Genomic DNA, 25,475 nt, shown 5'->3' with positions numbered 1-25,475 from the left:
ATAGAGCTTGGAATAAGGTGCTATACATTTATTCTGATTATTTGAATATGTGCCAATTTCATTATATGCATTACTACAAGGAAAATATACAAAGATATTCATTGCATGCTTTCAGAGATAATTTAACCAGTCCTTGTTCAAATAATTTTTTCTAAATATAGTGACAGTAACAATAAAGAAATTAAATGGGCAGGCTAAGAGGGACACAAACTTAATAACCTGATTTTTAAATTAAATTCTATTATTTTCGTGAACCTTTGAATAGAAAAGACTGCTTAATGCTCAATAATTTTATCGAGGGACTGCCACTTACCCTTCTTGTGGCTAAAGGGGAGTGACAACAGGATCACGTACAAAAACTAAAAACAATGATCCCGATTTATTGTGTTGAAAATCTAGACGATCTATGAATAAAGTAATGCTGTTCCACTAGAACCAAGGGAATGCTGCAATTGCTCATTGGTACAGTACTTTTTATAATGTACACCACATTTTATGTCCTTAATTTTTTTGCAAATAATTTTGGAGGGAATGTTGTTGCCTCCAAGGATGTTTTACACAAAGCCATCAATTATGCCTTCCATTTCTTTCCCAGGCCTTCACCTCGAAAATTCTCCCGAAAAAAAGGAAAATGAAAAATGATTTGATATAAAATTCCCTGCATATTCAATAATGTGGAATAAAGTAGAATTTCATAACCTCACGATATAAACATCAATCCATGTAAATGCTGACATTAGGAAATTAAAATACTCTGTAGAATATTCCAATAACACATTTTCCTACTTACTGATACAGTATAGAAAATTTGTTGGTAATGATGTACAAATTGCGTATTTTTCTCGTTTTCATCAAACAATGCATTCTAACATAGAATTAAAAGTATCTTTTATACATATCTGCTCACTTATAAAGTATGGTATATAAATTTGTTGGTAAATATTCGATATACAAGACTAACTTTGCTCAAGCTATTTTAGTCATCTGCTCATTCTGAGTGTACATCCCAAAGACATATTAACCCTTAACTTTTAGAAAAGAAAGCCATTATAACCATAAGAGATATTCTTTGAGATTCTTCACTACAAACATACAAATTCACAAATGCTTTACTGCTTGTCCAAGCAGGGACCAAACCCTGAATCACTAATTCCTATGAATGAATATATGTGGTATGGTAGAAAAAAAAGGTATAAAGAATTTGCATTTATAAGATCTATCAATGTAGGTTTATAAAGTTGATACATCCTGACAAAACCTTGCCACATTATGATGAAATACTGTATCCCTATCTTACATAAGACCAGTTGGATGCAACACTGGTTTTATTTGGAGATCACTTTTATCATGACAGTTGACACTGTAGGTATTACTTAGGGTCTTTGCAGTGTCCCTTTGCCCCTAGCTACACACTGTAAATAATGTACAAATTGCGTATCTTCCCCGTGTTCATGTTAAACAATGCAGTCTTTAATAAGATTAAAGAGTACATAAATTTGTTGGTAACTATTGGTAACTAATCAATATGCCAATCAACTTCTCAAAGTATATAAGTCATATCTGCCCATACTTCAATTTTACAGCCAACACACAAATTACCCATTCAGCCCGTAACTGCTCTATTTAGTTACTATACATCTGTTCCTGTTACCTTTCTTTCATGTTGCTGTCCAATCTCCATTCACTTTAACAATGAGCTTAATAATGGGTTCTAATTAGACACAATAATGTATGTGTAATGAGGTAGACATGGTTTACCCTAGAAGGAAAGGCCATTCTAATTACTATATGTTATGGCATTTAACCTGTTTCCAACCTGTGATTCAGGGCTAGATATCTACCAGAATAGCAATGAGTCATTTGTAAAGCAATAGTTGTTCTTTGATTCAATTCCCATTATTTAAGCAGTTTCCATAAAATATTCGGCTTCAATATTTTGTGAATTCCTGAGTTTTCCCACTGCTTATTTGTTTAACACAACTAACATATTCACTTGATTTCAACTGGAAATTACAATAACAGATTTGTTCATCAAAATAAGAATGAAAATTTCACAAAGAAAGTTTTCTCAATTGCATATGGAATTAATGTGCGTAATGATGTACATTTTTAAAAAAAATTCTTTACTAGAGCATTTAAATACCTTACAAAGCAGACATTCTATAAGACTGTGACAATACATGCTGCATATAAATATTTCTAGATTTATAGCTGCTGCACATGCTTTGTGCTACAAATGAGTATTTGTTTGGAATGTTTCTACTCATGTACTGATCTTGGCAGGTTTACTATAGGTAATCTGGTCTATTTCTTCAATATTGACCTATTTAAATACAAGCTAATAGCTTTGTACACAAGGTTACTTACACAATATACATATGATGTTCTTTGAAAATTTCATAACAAACTCTGTTTACCAGCATACTATACATTGTTATAAAACAAATCACAATCACATACAGTATAACATTAAAAAACAAATTTACAATATCTACAAATCCCAATATAATATAGCTAAAAACAAGGCAAAGGCTAATCCTTTGTTACAACTTCGGATTTAGACGATTCAGTATTAGCTTCTGTAGGTAAATCTTGCCCCTCTTTATCGTCTTTGTTACCATACACGTTTGGGTATTGAGACATGCACTCTGTCATCTGTTTGAATGGTTCTAAGCAATCAGAGCCTTTGGGATCTGATGTAGAATAGTGGAAACAAGTGAAAGCTTCTCGGAACTCAACACCGCACGGACCAGTTGCCATTCCTCCTAAACAGGGGCAACTCCAGTTAATTTCACCATCTGGCTGTAGTAGGCCAACTGGAAATAAGAGAATTCTTATCAGGAAAAAAAAACAGTATATATAAAAATGAAAAAAAAAATTGACTAAAATTTATTATTCCCATATTCACCTCTGAATAAAATCACAAATTTTTAAGTAATTTGTATTTTTCCTAACATACTTACCGAGAACTACTTTCTTAGGAGGTACCTAGAATCTCCTCTCAACCGACCAGAGTTTTGTGTAGTTTACCCTACTTCCGTTTTCTGTGAGGACTACCCCAGGCGTAAGGATACGTGCCCTGAGGCTAGTCCCGAGCCAGGTCGCGTGTTAGCTTGGGTCTAGCTCCTCAGTAAGTTCCTGGATGTTACAAAATGTCTTAAGGGTCAGTAAGGCACTCGGGGAAGGAAGGGAGGGCCATTACCCGAAAGTAGTTCTCGGCAAGTATGTTAGGAAAAATACAAATAACTTCTAAATTTGTGATTTGTTCCAACACAGAGACTTGCCTCGAACTACTTTCTTAGGAGACTTACACTTTAGGAGGTGGGAGTGTCTTCCTGAACCCAACTAATCTGGGCGACCAGGAACCTAGGTAGGAAACTAGGTTCTAAGATATCCGGAAAACGAAACATAGGGAAAAACTACACAAAGAGCTCATGTTAGTGTCTAAGTACTCACCCTTAAAAATTCCATGATGCTGAGTCCTGTGGCAAAGTTGGTTGCGGTGGTTGAGCCCAAGAGGTAGATGGGGTGTCTCTCCTCGTCTGGCTAGGAGAGGCTCGAGAAGTAGAGGGTCCATCCGACGTTGTCCTCCTGTAAGCAGGTCTCCTCATGGAGTGAGGTCTGGGCCCACTCACTTCCTTCCTCTTCATGACTTTCTCCATGATTTCCTCCATTTGTTTCAAAGGAAATAGAGTCACCCCACACGAGCAGGCTCCTCAAAGCCCTTGCTTCTCTGTCAGGGATTTTCCGGGATAGCTTGGTCAGGACCGTATCCCTTCTCCTAAGAATCCAGTTGGCCGACAGGGCAAGAGACTGGAATGTCAAGAACTTCAGTGTCCTTCCCCCGGAGATGATGAGTTCCTTCAGGAGGGCCTGATTCGTTGGGTCTGTCAAGTCGTAGGTGGCTTAGAAACCCACCAGAGTAGACGCCCACCAGTCCAACCAGGAGGCAACGTTGACTAAGTCTTTAGACATCTCCTCCATCATCGTCGCCTCTGACAAGGAGAAACAAATCGGGGCTGACGAGACTCTGTCCTCCGGGGCACCCTGACCTAACACTTCAAGGGAGGCCTCAATTTTGCAGGCTCCCGGTCGCTGCCCCTCCGGCACATAAAATTCACTCTGGGACCTTAGCCCTGGAGTAATTTTGAGGTACTCTGGGATTTGGGGGCTTCGGCATTGCCCGCCACAACCTTGTCCACGTGCGTGCGCCCCAGAACCACGTCCCTGGCCACAGGCAGCGCTAAGAAGGGTTTCTGCTGTACGGGGCCCTCCATTAGACGATTGAGGCTGGAACGCCAGGCATCTTCGTCGGTGGGAACAGGCTCCTCGATCCTGTGATGCCTCCGTATGAGGCCTATAACTTTCCGATAGGCTGAATCCTCGGTTGGAGAACCTTCCCCGTCGCCGACCGCGCCCTCCGTCTGAAGCTGAGGCGATGGTCCGACGGGCACCTCCGTCTGTCGCTGGGGTTCTGACTCGACAGGCACCTCCATGTGGCGGTAACGGGCTGTGTCGACGGGCACCTCCGCACCAGGCCTGGGTCTTGGGACGGGCACCGCCGTGTCGGCGAGGTCTTCCGTCCTTAACCTGTCCTTCGACAAAGAGGGTGAGACTTCCGTGGGCTTACCCGACGGAGGAAGTTGTCCCTGCGAATCCACTGGTCGAGTCTATTTTGCTGACTCGACGAGGCTGCCCGTCCGAAAAAGCGACTCCCTCCACTGTGCAGGTTGAGTCGGTTGTTTAGCGGTCTTACGCCTGTCTGAAGAGGTCCTTTTGTCTGGTCCTTATGAGGGTCAAACCTGTGGCTGGCAAAGGGCCTCCTTGGAGAACCGTCTCTGGACCGCCGACTCGCAGAGCTCGGGATAGCAGCGAAATCCGCGAGCTTCCTGCGGGGGACGAGGACCCATTCTTCTTTGGGAGACCTACTCCTCCTGTATTTCTTCCTCGGGGACCTGGAACGCCTTCTACTATATCTCGACCTCGAACGCGACCTCGAATGGGAACGTCTGCTCCTAGATCTATCCCTCCTCCGGCGGCGCCTCCTCCACGCTTCTCCCTCCGAAGAGAACGATGAACCTGCCACTGAAGACTCCGACGACTCTGCATAACACGACCGAGGGGCAGGCGCATGGGGAATGGAGGTCTTCGTGATCCGTTGGGTACCGGAGGTCGAAGGTTGTAGAAACACATCAGGAACCGCCGAAAGAGGAGCTGGGGGGGGGGGAGTTCGGTTGCACCACGTTGGGGAACCAGGAACCAAAGCCATCTTCCATCTTCAACGGGGACCTACCTGGAGTTTTCGGGAGCCTTCATCCGAAGGGCTCCGCTACCGTCGAGTCCATCTTATCTTGGGTGCCATCAGCTGCCGAGGTACCTGAAACACAGGCCCATGAAGCGGGCGAAGAGACAGGGACATTATTACCCCACATGGGGTCATCAGAGGAGACGTGCCCTCCATGCACAAGGGCAGTCTCCAAGACCCCCAGTAAAAGCACCTTCAGGCCCCCCACTTGCCTGCGAAGATTCAGCAACCCCAACATCACGAAGACTAGACTCCTGGGGAAGAGCAATCGGCTTCTTCCCCGCAACGGACTTACCTCGTCCCCTACTCTGGGTAGGGGAAGAAGGAACAGAAACATCGTCAGACTTCCCTCCTGGCGACGTCAAGGGCGAAGAGGTGCTCGCCTTCCTGGGGGATTGCTTAGCGGACTTCTTCTTTTTCGTACTAAAACGAACCCACTGGATCTCACTCCAAGACACACACTCCGGGCAGAATCGTACTAAAACGAACCCATTGGATCTCACTCCAAGACACACACTCCGGGCACGTGTCTGTCGGCGAGCACACTTTACCCCTACAGGAAGAGCAAAGGGAATGCGGGTCAACCTCCGGCTTGGATAAAAACACTCCACACGACTTCCCGGCTCTAGGCCCAGGACAACGGCGGGCCTGTTCCATAATGCACAACACAACACCGTAAGACACAGGAACGCAGGGAAAGGATAAGGAACACACTTGGGAAAGCTTAGGGAAAGCACAAGGGAATCAAGCAAACACGCGAGAACACAAGGGAAAGCACAGGGATACCACGCGGGAGACACGTGGGACACACGAGTCGGGGACACAAAGGGTCGCACAGAGAATGGAGAGCGTCGGGATGGTATCACAACGCGACCAGAGAACTTACTGAGGAGAGAGACCCAAGCTAACACGCGACCTGGCTCGGGACTACTGTAGCCTCAGGGCACGTATCCTTGCGCCTGGGGTAGTCCTCACAGAAAACGGAAGTAGGGTAAACTACACAAAACTCTGGTCGGTTGAGAGGAGATTCCAGGTACCTCCTAAGAAAGTAGTTCGAGGTAAGTCTCTGTGTTGGAACAAACAAACTATTAAGTGGAAGTGTCACCTTCACAATCTTTAGATGAAACAAAGAATATAATCCCCCCCCACATACCTTCCCATCATCAAATTAGCTAGCCAAACCCTCTCCACTCTTGGAAAGAGGAAGGGGCCATAGGATTGGCAGTAGATTAGCATGGGAAAGAAGGTAAAGAACTCTTCAGATTTAAGTAGACTTCAACAAAGAAACCAAGTAGAGTGGCCCACTAGTTCTATTCAGAGCTGAGTACAGTACTGTACAGAAATAGATTTCAGTTTAATAAAATATTAAATTCTATGGATATTACCACTGAATAGAACAGCTACATAAAACTTTCTGGCCCGTAGATGATGCATACAAACAACCTGAACCAAAATCTACAACTTACAAATTACGTCAGTAACCATTTTGCCTTTGCCTTTGTTTGTAACTTTACACAAAAACTGATGTACCAATTTTGATCAAACTTGGTAGTCATGTTGGTTATGACCTAAGGACGAATCTATACCACTTTGAGTAAAGTACATCAAAGTAGAGGTATGCAGCAGTACTTTGAAAATAATTGCAATGTTAAGTAAATGGAAAATATTTTATTAGTTTAATTTTTCATTGTGAACAACAAACATCAAGTAAAAACAACTAAACCAATTTCGACGAAACTTGGTGGTTATGTGGGCTATCACCCAAAAACAGCAGAAAGGTTTCCATTGCCTTCCTGGAACTTTCTTTGGACCAATTCTCGGTCCGCATCAGGTTTCCCACCGACCCTAAGCAGAGGTCCAGTCATGAAGTAGCCTGCATGGCATACCTCACCACCTTTTCGTGGTTGAGGATCTCCACCGCAGAGAACAAGACCTGTAACCTCAAGAGTCTCTCTAGAGAGATTACTTTGGTTAGTTCCTCCGCTGAGTTGGGAAGATGAAGGGCCAGAAGAGGCTCATTAAAGATCTCATAGAACTTCCTCTGCTGCCCAAGAGGCAACGGGAGGAGTCTAGGGGATGAACTTCCCCAGAGGGAGCTGGAAGAGCCGGTGATTTGGGCGATTGCCTTCCAACGGGGACTCTTCAGCCCATTAGACCAGGGCAAAGCTGCACTGGTCTTGGGGGCTACCGAGTGCCATAGAAATGGTCTAAGACTATGTCTTTACCTTCCTGAGGGGCCCCTGCCATCTGACAATCCATTGATGGCCCTCATGTAGGCCCAGACCTATCAGAAGGTGTGGTCGGACTCCCTCTGCTCTGCCTCCGATAGCCTCGGACTAGCAGCCTTAGGAAGATGGTTGTCGTGGGTCGTGGTCGTCTTCAGGATAAAGCAGTTCAGCAGTCGTTGGGCCAGCTGGAGAAAGGCTCTTGGGACCCCCCTGAAGGCTTAGAAGTCCTTGTAGAGGATTTTAGAAAGGTCTTGAAGTCCTTGAACTCCTTCCTTAGAGGGAAAAAGGTCTCCAGGAAAGAAACCTTTGGAGGGTTCTCCCTTCGTTCCTCGCCTGCAGGAGGAGAAACAGCCTCTTTTGGCTTTGAAAGCGGCCAAAGTTCCCTGGGTACCACCTCGATAGGAGACGGGCGGAAGGAACTTACCAGAGACTCCTCTCTGAGAAGCGACTCTTGAGAAGATGATGCCGGTATTGGGAGTGGTTTACGAGGGATAGGGACGACAATGCTTAGCCTTTGCCTGGAAGTTCTAACTGGAGTTATTCTGACTCTAGGCGAGACTACCTCCTGGGAGAACGTGGCCTGCGCTTGGGAGCAGGAGAACAGGAGAGGGCGAACAGCGAGTGCCAACGTACCGGAGAGCGCCTAGAAGCTTGCGAAGGAGAAGGTTTTGGTGTTAGCCACTTCTCTTTTGAACGTCGGTGTTCTTTGGAAAGGTGACGTTCTGGCGAATGACGGCAAGGTTCGGGAGAACGCTTACTTTCTGGCAAACGCTGACGAGCTTCTGGTGGCTGACGCTTGGATGGAGAGCGCAGAGAGGTCGGTGATCGATGAACAGTTGGTAAATGCCAGTCGCCTATCAATCATTTAGGAGATCGGCGAGCTGGCGAACAGCGAGACTGACGGCTGCAAGACTGTCGCCTGACTTCCGATTTCTTAGGAGATCGATGAGTTACTGGTGAACAAGGAGTCAACAGGGATTGGCGAGAATTCGAAGGTGGGTGAACAGTTGGTGAGCCGTCGGTGAGTGAAGAACCATTGGCAAATGGCAAGCAACTGGTTACTTGCAAGCAGGCAAAGGATGGGGACTGTGAAACAGTCTGGCCCCTAAGAGTTGATGGACCTTGGCGAGCAGGTCTGGAATCCGAAGATTTGATGGGTGAACGAACAAGTCGGTGACGTGCGTTGGACTGGCGAACGGCGAGGGTCAGTAATCAGCAGGCAAAGGGTTAGACTGACGAGACTCGTCAGACTGACAATCCCTGGGCGTCGGCGAGTGCTGAGGAGTCTGTGAACGGCGAGGTTCCTGACGATCCTCCGAAAGGGATCGTTCAGCAGCAGATGGTGAAGAGCCAAACAGACGTCTCTTTGCCCAAGGTGAAGGAGAACGTCTGAGGTGACGACGGCCACAAGCTCGACGAGTTCGCCGCTGGCGAGGGCTGCCTAGAATGATGGTTTCTCGCTGGCCTCCGAAGGGGTGTCTCCATGGGGGTTCTCCCTCACGAGTGAGAGGTACCACCCGTAAGAGAGAGTTGCTTCAGACTGCTCCACCCCGGACAGAAGATTGGTGGGGAGAGGGAAGCGAGGTCTTCGGCAACGGCAACAGAAGAGGCAGGGTTGGAATCGTCGGGCGGGACTGCAGAAGACTCCCTAGGGTCGCGGTCTACACTAGAAAGGGCCAAGGGATCTATCTTCGCAGAGGAAGAATGTTGCCTCTCCCCACCCAGTTAGATGAGCTGCCAAACAAGCCAAGGGACAGTCACACCTGAAAAACAGCAGAAAAGGTTACGGACTCCCCCGGGGGAGAGGAGGAGCAGCTTCGCTAGGGAAAGCAGCACCGTCTCTCGAGGACCGAGGTTATCCAGGCATTAATTGACCTGCGCTACTGTTCGATTGTTCCCCAAGAAAAACTAGTTGAACCGGAGCTTCAGAGGAATAGTGAGCCGTTGGTGCATGGCAAGCCGTCGGTGAGTGAAGAACCGTTGGCGAATGGCAAGCAGGTATATGATGAGGCCTGTGAACAGTCTGGCCCCTAAGAGTTCATAGAACTAGGTGAGCAGGTCGAGAATTCAGAGATTCGATGGGTGAACGAACAGTCAGTGACGAGCGTTGGACTGGCGAACGGCGAGGGTCAGTAATCAGCAGGAAAAGGGCCTTCTTCTGTCATCGCCCAAAACTTAACCACTGGGAGGCAGATCACCCAAGGGATTCTAAGTAGGTGTTATCACTATTACACAGCTGCCCTCTACAGGTGGGACATAACCGGTGAAGATCAGTGTCCACTGAGGGCATAGAAGTCCTGCAGGAGTGGCCTGCAGGTCCTCATACCAATGTCCAAATACATGCACACACACACACTGAAAAGAAAGAGAAGTGAAAAAGATTAATAATGACAAGAAGAGCGATAATGTCTGATCTCCACCCGAGCCAGAAGTAAAGTGAGGCTCAAAGCCCAGGTGTGGAAGTGAGAGGGGTAGCTACTAGCCTCCCTAACTACCGGGTGCGTGGTTAACCATCGCTAAAAATCTAATGACTCGTCTTTTAGCTTCGCCGAAAGTAATACCCTAATAAATAGCGTTGGTTTGTATTTTAGTTATGGAAAAAACTTGGAATATTAATGTTTCATCTCAATAAAATCATTAAAATTTTATTTATTTAATATCCTACAGTATGCTGTACCATTAAATAGTATATTGAATTAGTCACTAAGTTACCTTAAACAGCATGTTGAGCTAGTCACTAAATTACCTTAAACAGTATATTGAGTTAGTCACTATATTACCATTTTGTTCAATGACAATTTAGGGGTTCGGGTAAATGGTCTTATAACTCAAGTGGTGCTTAACGGGAAAAAGGTTGCGATTCCTGCTTCAAGTGAAGGATCTTTAAAACTCCATCCTGATTCAGGAAATTCAGCAAAATTTTCAGATTAGATATCATCAATGGAAGATCCGTGCTCCTGTGCCGAAAAATATTAGACTCCAGCTAGAGGGCAAATCCATTACAAGATTGCCAAGGGTTCTCCACTAGGTCCCCCTTCTTTATATCCATGGTAATTTGTCAGCCATTTTATAAGTTTGGATTTAATCATTCTACTATAATCCTTTGCTATCACTTCAATGCACTTCTTACTACCTCCACCTAAAGTCCAGATGATTTTTTTCAATTCTTAGTATCAAAATACCACTTGCATCAACACAATTCAATTCTCATTATGTCACAAAGTATAAGACAACTCTTATCAAATATTAGACAGTATCTAAAATAAAAATAATTGATTCATATCTAGAAACATGCTCTAACTCTTACATGAAATAATGAAATATTGCACTGGTTTAATACTACTTTATAATACTTACAAAATACAACTATATTACAATGTACACTGTACAGTAGATCCACACAAGGCAATAAAAATTTATATTGAAGACAGTTTACATCCTGTACTGTATTAATTTCTGAAGCCATATTAAAGAACTTAAAACCCAATTACCTGGTTGTTCATCACTGTCTTCAGGGAAGGAAACTTTTGCTGGAGTCTCATGGTCTTCTTCTGTCACAAAGATCACTCTGTCTTTCCCTGTGAATAACAAAAATAGAAATTTCTAAATTCTGGCCTCTTAATAAGATAACTAGCTATTTCAGCTTATAATATTCTTAACTCACCATAATTTCTACTCCATATGACACTAAGACCTTCTAGATGTATTTATAACTTGACTCTCAAAGCTTGTTACCGCAATTCTTCTCTAAACTGTACTATGCACTTGATTATTTACCTATCCCTCTCCAATTACTGTATTTCATTGTATGGTATATGTTATTCTTCATATATCATAATTTGTTTGCTACTTTTTCAAAAACTCATTTAATTTGGAGTTCACCACTAGTGAGCCATGAGGAAGTTCTCATAGTTCATAAGGTATTTAGTGAATTTGGTATGAAACTAGTACTGCCAAAAAAATTCTTGAAAATCTATTCAAAATACGGCAAGAGCAATTATTTTAATAAAATTCCCTGGCGTCTACTGTACACTGTTTGCTTCTCTCTTGAAGCTGGTTAAATGGCAATGTCTACCATAAAAACAAAAAATTTCTTGTTTTCTTTCCTTGGAGCAGCACTGTCCCTACAGTATAGTGTTGGGATCATCTGGCATTTTATGGCACTACTACTACTACATGGGTAAGATATATACCTTTGTCTTTCAGTTCTCTCGTAACAGGTTAGAGTGCACAGTTCTACCTGGACTTGATATAGTGTGTTGTACGAGGTTCTGTAGAAACTTATAATTAATTATTAGAAATTAATGTGAGCTGGCTGTTTCTGAATTCTATGTTGTCTTGTAAAGGTTGTTTAAGCAAATTTATTGCAGACGATAATGACCTGCATAATTCGTGTCATGTGCCATGGACACAAGTGGGATTTAAATAACCGTTGTGAAGAATGTACTGTAGTTCCCTCCCAGTTCTTTTATATAAGGGTTATCATCAGTTAGTAAGTGTGTCAAAGATTCAAGTCCTAAAAGAAAATTATCTTTTAATTCAGGGGAAAAGCAGATTAGACTAGGCTTAAAGGCTAGATAAGACTTTGGCTAGTTGAGTACTGTAATGAGGAAGTGAGGTTGCTGATGCCAAACTAGCTATAACCAAACTTGTGGGAATTGATACTAAAGACCTTCATAAGTATTTTTGTTTTTTATTCTGTTAAGTTTGTGTAATCTCAAAAGAATAGTGAGCCATCAGGCAATGGCAACGATCATACTCTAACCTTCACTGTTTTGAATTCAAGGCTGCTTCCATACTAAGTTGTGGTTGGCAGTTCAAGTATATCAATAAGTAAAGGTTCTGTTGGTACACAGCACACTATAGTCATTAAGCTCTCCTTGAGCTACCCTCTCCCAAATTACTTCAGGCCCTTCTATTGCATTACCCTCTCATTTCAGTGATCTGGTTAACTCTACGACCACCAAATTTCAAGATAGATGACTGGGCAGGCACTTTTGGATCCTAATATTCCTCTGCCTGCTGAAGTAAGCACTAATGAGGAACCTTTGTATATATTTATTTATAATGTGGCACATTGGAAGGCTACTATGGACCATAAGTCATAGTCAGTACTTCTATAAAAGCTTCAGCAGAAGCTGCGAAAAAGTTGCATCATGTTTTGAATGACAGTGGGGATCAGCCTCACCTACGAGCTCGACCACTAGCTTATCTTGAGTTTTATCTAGTGACGTTAATGAAATTGCTAGTACCTCTACTGCCGACAGGAATCCCTTAGCAAGCACAGGCTCAAAACAGTAGTTTTTGAATTTTGTTGCTGAGTGTACAGAACAACTGTGCTCCTCTATAGTTGGGCCAGTATCCAATGAGCAGAAACTCAATTTAATTATTTCTCCTATGCTGTGACCCATAGTAGATCAAGATTGGATTGATAATGTGGTAGTTCAGGTAGCTGCTAAAGCACAAAGAGACGCTCTGAGGTAAATTTTATGAAGCCTTTCTTATTTTCCCTACCACTTGGTATCTACTACTACTTCAGATTCAGTTTCCATCACTCCTAGGAAGTCTTTTTGGAACATGCAAGCCTTCAGGGTTTCGCTCTTACAGACAGGACTCACCAATCTCATAAAAAAAAAGAAAGACGGTCCTTCCCTGGAGGTTCCTATAGGGGTACCGTAATACTTTCCAATATTCAGAAAGCTTGGGAAACTCTTTAACCCAATCCTTAGGTCCCATCCGGGGCAAAGGAGGGGTATCAAATTTCTGTCCTCAATTTCTACCAACTTAATTCAGTTAAAGCTCATCTTTTAAGACTGGTAGATTACAAAAATTCTAAAGAAGAATGGGTTAAGAGGAGGTTTTAGATCCTTCCCCAGAGTTTTAAAATGACAAATTCGGAGATAATTTGTATTTTTCCTAACCATACAAACCTTAGCTATTTACATAGGGTTTACTTTCGGCGTAGCTGAAATGACGAGCCATTAGAATTTTAACGAGGGTTAATTACCCCCGCGCTAGTTAGCAAGGGGGTAGGGGAGTGGTAGCTAGCTACTCCTCCCCCCCCCTCACACACCGGTGAACTGCTTCACTTCACTTAGAGGTAGGACTTGCCTTGGGGGACAGGGCTGGCGGGCAAATATGTGTAAATAGCTAAGGTTTGTATGGTTAGGAAAAATACAAATTATCTCCGAATTTATCATTTGTTCCGTAACCGAAATATAAACCACGCTATTTACATAGGGTGACTTACCCTTAGGTAGGGAGGAAAGTCCCCAGCCTTACTGGCTTGGGCTTACCCGGGGACTCAGAATCCGAGTGAGCAGCACTCGAGAAAAAGAGTCCCTGCACTTCGCAAGTTTCTTGCTACGCAAGAAACGTGCGGCCTACATAAGCTTGTGTGTGGAGGGAAGAAGTGTGACTTGTCCTAGGAAGTCGACCTGAGGTCCTTTAGATGGAATTCTAGGCTAGGACGTTCCCAATACCACCTCGTCAGGGTATGGGGGACGCGACAGTATTAACTTAATACTAGGAACACAAGGAAGCATGGTTTACCTGCAGAGGTTTGAGGTCAGCTATGCAGAGAACCCAGGATGCTGCTTTCCCCAAGAGAGGGGAGGATGAAGAAAAAAGTAAGGGCCAGACATACTTCTTTCATTCATGCAGTCTACAACCGGGTAACAATGCCCTCAACCTTCTGCTACCTGTCCATTAAGGAGCCTGAGGTTAGGCCAGATGTTGTGTAGCCACCACAGGGCCGATAGAAAACGTAACGAGGCTCCTGTGGGTCACGTCCTGCAGGTAGTGGGCTGTGAAGGTCGTTTGACGCTTCCAGACTCCGGCTTGTAGCACCTGCGTCACAGAGTAGTTCCTCTTGGAGGCCAGGGACGTTGCGATGCCTCTGACGTCGTGTGCTCTAAAGCGACGTGACGGAGGAGGGTCTGGATTCAGGGCGTGATGGAAGACCCTTTGAATCCAGGCTGAAAAGGCATTCTTGATGACCCTCCTCTCTGTCCTCCCTGTGCTCCCAAACAGGGCTTGCACGTGAGGACCAACTGCAGCTGTTCTTTAAGATAACCCCTCCGACTCCTTACTGGGCATAGCAGAAGGTCTGGGTCATCTGTTACAGAACAGAGACTCGAAATCCTGAAGGAGTCGAACGGAAGGTCGGGGACTCCAAGATTTTGAGTCTAGTAACCAACTCAGGGACGAACCTGAACGCTACCTCCACTTATCCTCTTGAATGGGCGACGTCGTACGAGAGACCATGAAGTTTGCTGACACGCTTGCCCGAGGCCAGAGTGAGCAGGAGCACCGTCTTCCAAGACAAGTGACGATCAGATGCCTGGCGTAATGGTTCGCAAGATCTCTTAAGAGCCCTAAGAGCCCGAACCATGTTCCATGGAGGAGGTCTCACTTCCGACTGGGGGCAGGTAAGTTCGTAGTTTCGTATGAGCGAAGAAAGATCCAGCGAGGAGGAAATGTCTATTCCTTTCAGCCTGAAGGCCAGGCTTAAGGCTGAGCAATAGGTTTCCACCGCCGAGAGCGAAAGGCGCATTTCCTCCTGCCGATATACAATAACTCCGCTATTGCTGGAATAGTGGTATCAAGGGGAGAGGTACCTCTCCCATGACACCAACCACAGAAGACTCTTCACTTCGCCAGGTAGACCCCTGCGGATGACTTTCGCAGGTGTCGAGACATCCGCTCCGCAACTTGTTGCGGAACGCCTCTCTCTGTGAGGAGATGCTGGATGGTCTCCAGGCGTGAAGCCGAAGCGATGTTACGGCTTGTGGTAGATGTTGCAGTGCGGTTGTTTGAGTAGCTCGTGTCGTGGGGGAAGCTCTCTCAGGAGTTCCGTCAGGAGATGCAGAAGTTCCGGGAACCACTCTGCATGATGCCGCAGCGGAGCTATCAGAGTCATCGACAGGTTGACCGATAGTCTGGTCTTGTTGAGCCCCCTTCTCAACAGACAGAACCGATGTAGGAAGGCATCTTGCCAGAGTGCCTTGGGGTCTGGGACTGTGGAGTAGTACAGCGGAAGCTTGAAATTCAAGGCTGTCGCAAACAGGGGGGGCCGAAGACCACTCGGTACTCTCTATCTGTGTGGCCCTGCTCAGACTGTCGGAGAGCACATTCCTTTGCCCGAAATGAAGCCAGCCAATAGGGTATTGAGTGGACTTCGGTTCATCTCAGTATCTCTACTGCAAGATGAGAAAGCTGTTATGAAAAGGTACCTCCCTGCATGTGAAAAAAAACCACTACCGTGGAGTTGTCGTTCACGGAGTGACTCGCCAGGGTCTGTTGGAAGTGTTGAAGGGCCAGAATACGGCCTTCATTCCTAGCAGATTGATGTGGAGGTACCTTTCTGGTTCTGACTATAGGCCTGATTCAGAACGTGGGCCCCACCCTCCTTCTTTTGACGAGTCCGAGAACAGTATCAAATGCGGGGGAAGGACGAGAAGATCCATTCCCTTGAAAAGGTTTCCGTAGGTCAACTACCACTGCAGGTCCCAAAGGGACCAGAGTGTCCGGGGAATCGTTGTCTTGATTCCACCGGGACTTGGGCCGCCAATGCAGGGATCTCATCCTGAGGCGGCCGTTTGGAACTAGCCTGGACAAGGAGGAAAGGTGACCAAGATTGGGCTGGAAGCTCTCCTCGTCTGAGGAAAGGTTCTGCGACTATCCTCAGCCATGCTATCCTGACATCTGATGGGAAGGCTTGGAGATTGGAGACTAATATCATGCCTAGATATCCCAGTTGTTGAGATGGAAGCAAAGAAGACTTCTTGAGAATTACCATGATCCCTAGATCTTGGCAAAGTCCCAGAAGCTTGTCTCGGTGTTGAAGAAGGGTCGATTCCGAGACTGGCTGGGTTAGCCAGTCATCCAGAAAGCGAAGGAGACGGATGCCGCTCCTGTGCGGCCATGAAGATATCAGGGTGAACATTCTGGTGAACACCTGTGGTGCTGCGGAGAGATCGAAATACAGTACCTTGAACTGGTAAATCTTGTTGTCTAGGGTGAATTTCAAGTACTTCCTGGAAGACGGATGGATTGGGATCTGGAAGTACCCGTCCTTCAGATCCAGCGTGCACATGAAGTCTTGTGGTCTCACTACAAGCCTGATCGACTCTGCTGTCCCACGCTGAACAAAGTTTGTTCGACAAACTTGTTCAGGGCTGAGAGGACGATGACAGGTCTCCGGCCGTCAGACGCTTTCTTACGAGAAAAAGTCGACTGAGGAAGCCGGGGGGGGGGGGGGGGATGAGAGGAAGAAGAAGAGGAAGAAGCCGTCGATGACCTTTTGGAGAGCATCCTTCTAGAGCATGGTCTCGACTTCTATCCCATGGCATAGGAGCTCAGCGACACTGGATTCGCTGTCAGTGGAGGTAGAGATGTAAAGAACGGGACGCGATATCCTTGGCTGATCACGGAGATCGTGCAGGAATCGGCCCCGAGTTGCTGCCACCTGAACGCGCAACCTTAGGCATCCCCCCCACTGGGGACCATGCAGGGGGGTTGCCAATCCTAGCGTTTGCGGCTTCGGCCGCTCCCTCTAGGATTATTGCCTCCCCAGGAGGACATCCCGCCCTTCTTGTCTCTGACAGGAGGGGGCTGCTGTTTAGACACCTTGTCCTAGCTGCCGGGGCCGGTTCCGATGTCCTAGGCTGACGAAGGTGTTGTTGTTGAGGCGCTGGAGGCTTGTAGGGTCCGGATATAAGCGCCTTTGGAGGAGCAAATCGTGATTCGACTTTCTCCACCTCTCAGCTGTCCGTTCCCCGTCCTTGGACTCAAAACAAGGTCTTTCCAAAGATGGAAGAGTGTTTGAGCTTGCCGACATCCATGGTTGGGACTTCCGAGAGGAACCTCTCGGTCACTGCATCTCAATGCTTCAACATCGAGTTTGTCCACAAGTTCGAAACTTGGTGAGCCGGGAAACGATGGTGCTCGTGCCCGAGAGGAGGAAAGTTTCCATGACCTTCCTGGAGATCTCCTTCGACAAATTCTCGGATCGCAACAGGATGCCCAGAGATCCAAGCCAGACGATCAGCCATGAAGTGGCCTGCATCGCACACTTTGCGTCTTTCTCTTGGCTTAAGATCTCCGAAGTCGAGAATGTCACCTGCCAGGCGGAGAATTTCTCGAGAGAAAAATTCCCTGGTAAGCCCCTTCCACGGAATGGTGGAGAGGAAGGGCTAAACCAGGTTCCCCATGATCTCGAAGTACCTCCTCTGCTGACAGCTGACAGACGCAGTGTCAGCGACTCCCGCTGGAGGGAAGGGGATCAGATGATCCTGAGGAGTAGAGATGATGGGGCCTGCCTGAAAAGGAGGAGAAGAATGTTGCCCAGACCTCTCTGAAGCTTCTTCCTGCTCCTGCATGTGCGCTGCTTTACGTCTACAGGTGAGAGATCATGCCAACAATGATCTGGAAGTACGCGCTCCAGAAGACTCGCCAGGTTGCCCGCGTTACGAAACCAGACGGGAATCGCGGACGAAATCGCGCTGGCGCTCGTGCGATGGAAAACCGTTCGTTCGCGCGTGGGCGAACATGGGTGCGCGGTCGTAAGGGCGAGTGCAGGCGGCTGGGACTGGCGCTCGCGCGATGGAAAACTGTTGGTTCGTGCGCGGGCGAAAATGGTGCACATGTGCGCGGTCGTAAGGGCAAGCGCAGGCGGCCGGGAGACCGATGGCGCGTAAGCGAGCGATGGCGCATCTTGGCGAGCGACGGTCGTAGGCGGGCGAAGGCGCGTTGGCAAGCGGTGGCGCGTAGCGACCGATCGCGTACAGGAGAGTTAACCCGTGGGCGTGTAGGAAACCTACGACGATTGAAGAATTGGCGCGTTAAAAACGCTTGCGTGCAGGCGAAGAATTGCGCGGGCGCTTAAGAGATCGCTGGCGGGCAAGGAGAGCCCAGGGGTGCCTGTGAGCGCCCGTGCGCTAACTTAGGTGTCTCCTGGGCGGCGCGGTGTGAAGTGGAAGCGTGCTGGTGCGTTGGCGCGCTGGAACTGGAACCGCGCGAGGGCGCGAAACTCCAGAAGGGCGCTGCGAGCCCAGAAGAACCTGTGAGCCCCAGTGCGCTAGCGTAGGAACTTCTTGAACTGCGCGCGACGAGGCAGGAACCGGGAGATCGTAGGCGCGTAGTTGCGTGGCCAGAAGATATGCGCGGCCAGAAGATATCAGCAAGGGTGCAGAACCAGAGAGATCGTCGGCGAGGAGGCGAAGGAATAAACTCCTTGCCTGCGCCCAGATCCGAAGATCGTGGGCGCGTGGGCGAACGTCGGCGCGTATTGCACACATCAGGAAAGGGGGCGCAGATGTGCGCTGGTGAGCAGGAGAACGTGGGAGTTCAGGAGACCGTAGGTGCACAAGGCGCGTAGCCGCACAGAATGTCCCAGAAGCGTTGGCGAGACTCAGCTACCAGCGATCGCTGGAGCGTTGATTCAGCAGAAGACTGGTCCACAGCAGGAGAGTTATTTGCGAACTACTGCGCGCAAGCGAGCAGGAGAACGAAGTTGCACAGGTAAAAACCTGGCACCTAGGGACTTACTCACATTGTGAGATAAGCCCTTAGCCCCGAAGGGACCGGTGCCCGTCGGAAAACGGGGTGGAGTGGCGCCCATTGCGCATCTGCGTCCAGGAACGGAGCTGGGAGACAAGAAGGTCAGGCAGGTGTCGGAGATCACGAACGATCTGCCGAAACGTCTAGCGAAGCAGCTGTAACGGTCTGTTCTCTTCGAGGAGGATCCTCTGCGGCTGAAGATGAAGACGACCACGAACAGGAGCACCATCATCAGTCCTCCGAAGAGGAGTCTCTGTAGTGAACTCCCCCGAGGGGGAGAGATACTCGAAGGAGAGACCGTTGGACTCAGCTGCCCCCTCGAAGGATGTTCGGAGGGGGGAACTGAGCCTTCAGCAACAACAGCAGGGGAGTCCTCCGAAGAGGAGTCTCTTAGAGTGTCCTTCTCGTGAACGAGAGAGGAGAACACTTCGTAGAAGAGACCAGAAGAACTGATGAAGGCGCCCCTTAGGGCCGTTGGATCAGCAAGCTGACCATAAGAGAAACCCTCCGAAGAAGAGCTCCTGCAGCTGCCCAGCCCCTTGAGTGTAGCTGCAAGTGCGACCGCTCAGCACCAAGAGCATAATCGCACAAATTCCATGGTCCGGCCTTGCAACCGCTCAGCCCCTAGAGCATGGTTACAAAAGCGGTCGCTCAGCACCAAGAGCATAACCACCCGAGGACCAGGAAAAAACCAATCAGGTAATTATTAAGGTAAGAGAACTTGCCCCCCCTGAAGGGGAAAAAACTCATACCTGGGAAGGGAACCTCCCTCGGAAGGGAAGTTTCCCACCCATTAAGGCGAACCTCCTGAGCATTCTAAATGAACTAAGGAGCTGACAGTTGTCACGGGAGAACTTCTAGGAGAAGGGAACACGCCCATGACGAAGTCGTAGAGGAGGCAGCAACAGCAGACTCCCCAGGCCCAAACAGGACAGCTCTGCTTCGTTGGCACATTAGGCAAACAAAAAACTAGACAGTTAACTGTTAAAGTAAAATAATTAGTTAACATTTAATCCCCCGGGGGAACTCCGAAGAGGAACCCCGAGGGAAAAGAACATAAGAATTACGCACCAGGAATGCGCCCTCCTCCCCCACTGACACTCAGGGAAGGGGGGGAAGGCAGAGAACTGTAACAAAAACAGAATTATAACAATTATAATTATATAATTCATCTAAGAATGTTCACTAATAGTAAGAACGAATGAACCCCGAAGGGAAGCGTTCTACACAGAAGCTGAAAAGTTAACAAATACAATTAGATTTGATTAAAAATAATTGAGACAAAATAAACGGAGTAGCAACTCAACCCGCAACGGGAAGGAAGCTACTATAATACAAAGTAGTAATAAAAGGGTGAACGACCTCAAGAGAGAGAGAGAGAGACAGACCGTAGTCAAACTAAACTCCCATGTTCCGTACGCCGATAGACCAAGTTCCCCGTAGGGAAGGAGGAACAGTGGAGAAACAGATAAATAAATAAAGTCCAGCGATGACGATTCCCCACAGCGCCCGCCGAAGGGAAGACAGAAGGACCAAGGGAGAGATCGCGACCCATGAAATGTCACCGTGGGGACCTGGGACCACACGGAGATGTTGTCGTACAATTGAGTGGACTTCCTACACACACACACACACCACAAACACTGAAAAGGAAACTTACTGTATTTCTATACTCAAATATATACATAAACATAAGAATGTTTACATATATATTAAGTATGAGAAAAGTAAGTAATCAAGACAAAACAATAATGGCTGCCATGCGAGGACGGGACAGAAACGTCTGTTCATCGTCCGAGCCAAAAGTGAAGTGAAGCAGTTCACCGGTGTGTGAGGGGGGGAGGGGTAGCTAGCTACCACTCCCCTACCCCCTCGCTAACTAGCGCGGGGGTAATTAACCCTCGTTAAAATTCTAATGGCTCGTCATTTCAGCTACGCCGAAAGTAAACCCTATGTAAATAGCGTGGTTTGTATTTCGGTTACGGAACAAATAGGTTATTCCTAATACCAAAGGCATGTGGAGATGAACGCCATTCTGAATGTTTCAATAGAGTCCTTTCATTATATGTCATCAAACTTCCGGTCCGCCATCTTGGAGGACATACAAAGACGCGTTCAGTGAATAGCTGTGGTTGAACTCTTGAATAGTTAGCCATCTCATCACATTCACATTCACACAATGCCCAGTTTTTGCGCTATTGTTGGTTGTGGGTATCGAGGACAAAGAGGTGACAAGAGTTTCTACCGCATACCGGTAGTTATTCAGAATCAGAACAAAGATACAGAAGAATTATCCAAGCGCAGACGTGACTTGTGGTTGACCAGCATATCACGGGCTGATCTACGTGAATCCTCACTACCCTGGGCACGTATCTGTTCTGATCATTTCATATCAGGTCAGTCTCGGCTAGGCCCTAAAAGTATTATTATTCCTGTGTAAACATGCTATATCCGATCGCATGGGTGAGTTCACAAGTATCATCGTCAGTTCAGTGTGTAGTGTGTGTGGGGGAGGGGGCATCGCAATTTTTTAAACATCAAAAGGAGCATCTCAGATTTTCAAAACAAAAATTAAAAGCGCCCATATTGGCTATATTAACAAAGGCTACTTACCTAGGTCTCTATTTCGTCAAGGTGCTCATGCCTATATATAAATAAGTGTATATATATATTTATTTTAATTTGTGTATTAAATTGTGCAGACATACAGGCCTATGTGATGAATAAACATTGATTATAAATTATAATAATAATAATAATAATAATAATATCTGAAAGCTGGTTTAACCCGAAGGGGGCTTCAGCTTATATATGAAACATCGAAAAAATCATTAAACTTGCGCATTTAATTGCAAGGAGGCAAAACGATCATCCAAGAGCATTACAATAGAGTTTGTCCATCATATGTTTATATGTATATAAGAAATTATAGCATTTGTAACCAAACACAAACACAATGGTTAGGCATGAACTGATAAAGATTTGACATTATAATGCAAAACTTTTACATACATTTTGACAATCAAAAATTATAATACACAAGGTTAGGCTAAATTATCAATACAGTATTAGCTTTATAATTATAAACACACTCTTCATTGGCCCAGTGTTTATCTAATTTTGGACTTAAAAGCATTAAAGGGAAAAACAACAAATTCTGGAAGCAGATTATTCAATGGAAATGTATGCCCACTCATGTTCTGCCTTTGTAAGTTTAAAAAGCATCTGAATTGCATGTGCCATAAGTTAAATGAATTCTGCATCTAGTATGGATCTAGGCCATCAATTAGATCGAGTTTCTGCTTGTAAAAACGCTTATCACCACCCGACAATTGTTTGACAAAGTCGCTCTCATTGTCCATATTCGCTGTAGCAGCTGCCATGTTTTCGCTTTGTATGTCCTCCAGCATGGCCACCGGCGATTCCCAGGGACGTCATTGAAAGGACTCTATTCTAAACTGGTACAGCATACAGTTATCGATGAATTTTCTATGGAATCTCTTTCAACGGTTATAGGGGAAGTGAGGAAAATGGATTGGATGGTTCCAATGGACTTGGCATAGACTTACTTTCCCATTGTTATTCATTTACCAAATCAAACAATCATGGTTTAGTCTTCGGACAACTCCTCAAATATTCACTAGGATGATGGCTCCCATCTTAAAAGGTTTGATTTTCCTGGGCATGAGTTCTATTATACCTAGATGATAGGATAATTTTAAACACAACTTTGGAAAAGATTACAGTTTAGCAACTTTGATTACTCAGGTTATTGAGAAGGTTAGAAGTCCTAGTCAATATGACACTCTCTACTGGTGCCATTTCAAAGGATTCAGGGACGATAATAGCAACAGTTCCTTTTTGGGCTTATAAATCAGAAAAGAGAATTCAGTCCTTCATTTTGTTGATGTGATCAGACTATAAAAACAAACAAAGCAGGAAACATTGCTAAGGCTTACTAAGTAAATCAAGTATAATATAATAAAAGGCTATGCCCTGTATATAAATACCTGTGTCATCACTAGTAGACATAGAAACCTCATGTTCCCCCCCTAACCCAACCTAGAATACTTCATTCTAGGGTTGTTTGTCTCATTTTCAATCAGAAATTGATAAAAGATGAAATAAGTGGAAAAATATATGGTTCATGCATTTAGCTAGATACTGAACTATCATATACTTATCAAGAAATTATATGATACACCAAAACCTGCTACAAACCAATCTGATCGATGGTTGGGTCACATTTAAAAAAATTAGTATAAATGTCCTCCCTTAACCTAACCTCATATACCAACCTAACTCACCTTTTCCTACCCTAACTATTTAAGAAAATATACGTAGCCAACCTGCTACAAACTACGGAGCCTTTGTATGTCGCCGGTCAGTTCCTACCTTGTGGGTTAAAACTGGACATCAACAAACCTCAACTTTCCTCCCTAACATAACCTACAAGCCGTGTCCTTACCTACTTATCTAATGGGGGGGGTGGGCTAATGGCCCCCTGCGACCCCCATTACACTAATGTATATTAAGTTAGCCCTAACCATACATGCAGGTGGCCGCTATCATGCATACACCCCCTACCCTGACTGTTTAAGAAAATATATGTAGCCAACCTGCTACAAACTACCGTATCTTTTTAAAGCATGGTAAGGGGGGCTCCCATTTCCCATCAAGACAGGACCTCTCACCGTAGGTTAGGTTGTGGTAGGATACATATGTCCTTCTTTTTCTCCCATATCAGCAACAATGTTATTGTACCAACTGCAAGTGCTTGGGATAATACCCCGATAATTTGCACTATAAACGTTACAGTATAAATAAAGGAACATATCGTACCATAAACTAATCCAATTGGTTCCCGGCATGATTTGAACTCTGGGGCTTAATGGCCTGCGTACTACATGCCAAAGGGGCCTACTCACTACAGTATCATATATATGAAAGACAAGGACATTTTCATATGCACAAAGGCTCACCTTCTTGCTTGCAGTACGACATAATAACAATTGGTTATTTGACTCTGAACCAATTAGAATTTTCAGATTCACGCCGACTCAGGCTCAGCTGGTACTTTAAAGAAAGCGAATTTCTTAGCGAACATTTTCTTAACGAACAGACATCCGTATATATCTTTTACAGTCCTCTCGGAAACTAATATAACATTTATGTCAAAAATTGTTAGGATAAAAATATTACTGTAAATAAAATTAAGAATATTGTGGTAAATGTTTTAAAATGAATGGAAATGAATGAATTCCGTTGACGACAATTATACACATTTCTGTAAAATAGTATTTGATGGCATTACATTACATTTCATAACTCGCCGACAGCAGCCGACAACAAACCTTTCAGCAAAAGGCAGCTATTGTTAAGAAAAAAAAAAAATCCTGTCTTCTACAAATAAAAGGAAAGCCGTCTCCATTTACCGCCAAATGCAGTCTTTATTATTTTATCCTCATAATGCTCTATTGCCATTTATCACTATAATGTGATTTTTCTCATTTATCGTAAAAAATATTCACCACTTATCATGAAAATTAAATTGGTTACAAAAGCCCAAGGAACAAACGTTTCACATTCATGTATTTTGTTATAGTTTAAAACGTTTTTTTTTATATTAATGAAACATATAACGTCACATTTTATAAACAAGTAAATTACATATGAATATTGCCATAAGAATACACTGCATTTTTTTTTCTTTTTTCTTGCTAAACGTTTTCTTAACAAAAGATAAAGGGCGTCCTAAAGAGTCGCCAATAAAGATGTGGAGTGAAACTGTTGATTTCTAGACTCTCGTCCCTCTCAGTAAGGTATGTAATTATTCCTGATTCTTGAACAGTTAATGTTTACTATATCTGAGTAATTCATACTGAAAACCTAGAGTTAAATGCAGTGCACAAGTGTTGTGCAGCTGTTAAGTGTAGATGTTCTGTGTTTAAGATCTGGGCTAAATGAGAATAACAGGCGATGAAATGCCAATGTCAATCATGCAACTTCGTTCTTACAAGTACCAATTACAGCAAAGAAGTAAAAGTATTATTTTAGTTGAGTGAAGGTGCCTCAAGTGATCTTAACATCTCGAGAATAAGCCTTTTTGGAGTTTCAACGTACAGTTTATTGTAAATTTAATTAACTTTTTTTTCGAAGAAATCTCACTTGATTAGAAGTGCAGCTGCTATGTATCGTCGGCTGATATGTTACCAGTTCCTATGTACCACTGTTCTGCGCTATGTTGGAATCTGCGCCGATTCCGAATCGGGGTTGCGCGATGTTAGAATTCTTACTTTGTGCGGCAAAGTTGGAATGCAGTGTTGGGTTCCGGCGGGTGTTGACGCCAATATAAAGCACAAGCAGACGACATTAACGTC

At 45.2% G+C, this 25,475-nt stretch overlaps 1 protein-coding gene across 1 annotated transcript; it reads right to left on the bottom strand.

The window, feature by feature from the left end:
* Nucleotides 1-367: 367 nt before the first annotated feature.
* LOC137628472 (mitochondrial intermembrane space import and assembly protein 40) lies at nt 368-24,229 on the bottom strand. Its single transcript, XM_068359632.1, has 3 exons — nt 24,078-24,229; nt 11,025-11,111; nt 368-2,816 (listed from the first exon to the last, which is right to left on the bottom strand). The coding sequence occupies exons 1-3, from the start codon at nt 24,097-24,099 to the stop codon at nt 2,533-2,535; spliced, it is 393 nt and encodes a 130-aa protein (XP_068215733.1). The 5' UTR covers nt 24,100-24,229; the 3' UTR covers nt 368-2,532.
* Nucleotides 24,230-25,475: the final 1,246 nt, after the last annotated feature.

This window comes from Palaemon carinicauda, chromosome 2, assembly GCF_036898095.1.
Source record: "Palaemon carinicauda isolate YSFRI2023 chromosome 2, ASM3689809v2, whole genome shotgun sequence".
Classification (NCBI taxonomy): Eukaryota; Metazoa; Arthropoda; class Malacostraca; order Decapoda; family Palaemonidae; genus Palaemon; species Palaemon carinicauda.
The sequence above is the reverse complement of the archived record's forward strand: the minus strand, read 5'-3'. Positions and strand labels throughout refer to the sequence as shown.

Coding starts and splice junctions, on each gene's coding strand:
- LOC137628472 (XM_068359632.1), bottom strand. CDS start 24,099: ATGTCGTACTGCAAGCAAGAAG. Junction 11,112..24,077: donor GTCGTACTGCAAGCAAGAAG/GTGAGCCTTTGT, acceptor TGTTATTCACAG/GGAAAGACAGAGTGATCTTT. Junction 2,817..11,024: donor AGACAGTGATGAACAACCAG/GTAATTGGGTTT, acceptor TCTTATTTCCAG/TTGGCCTACTACAGCCAGAT.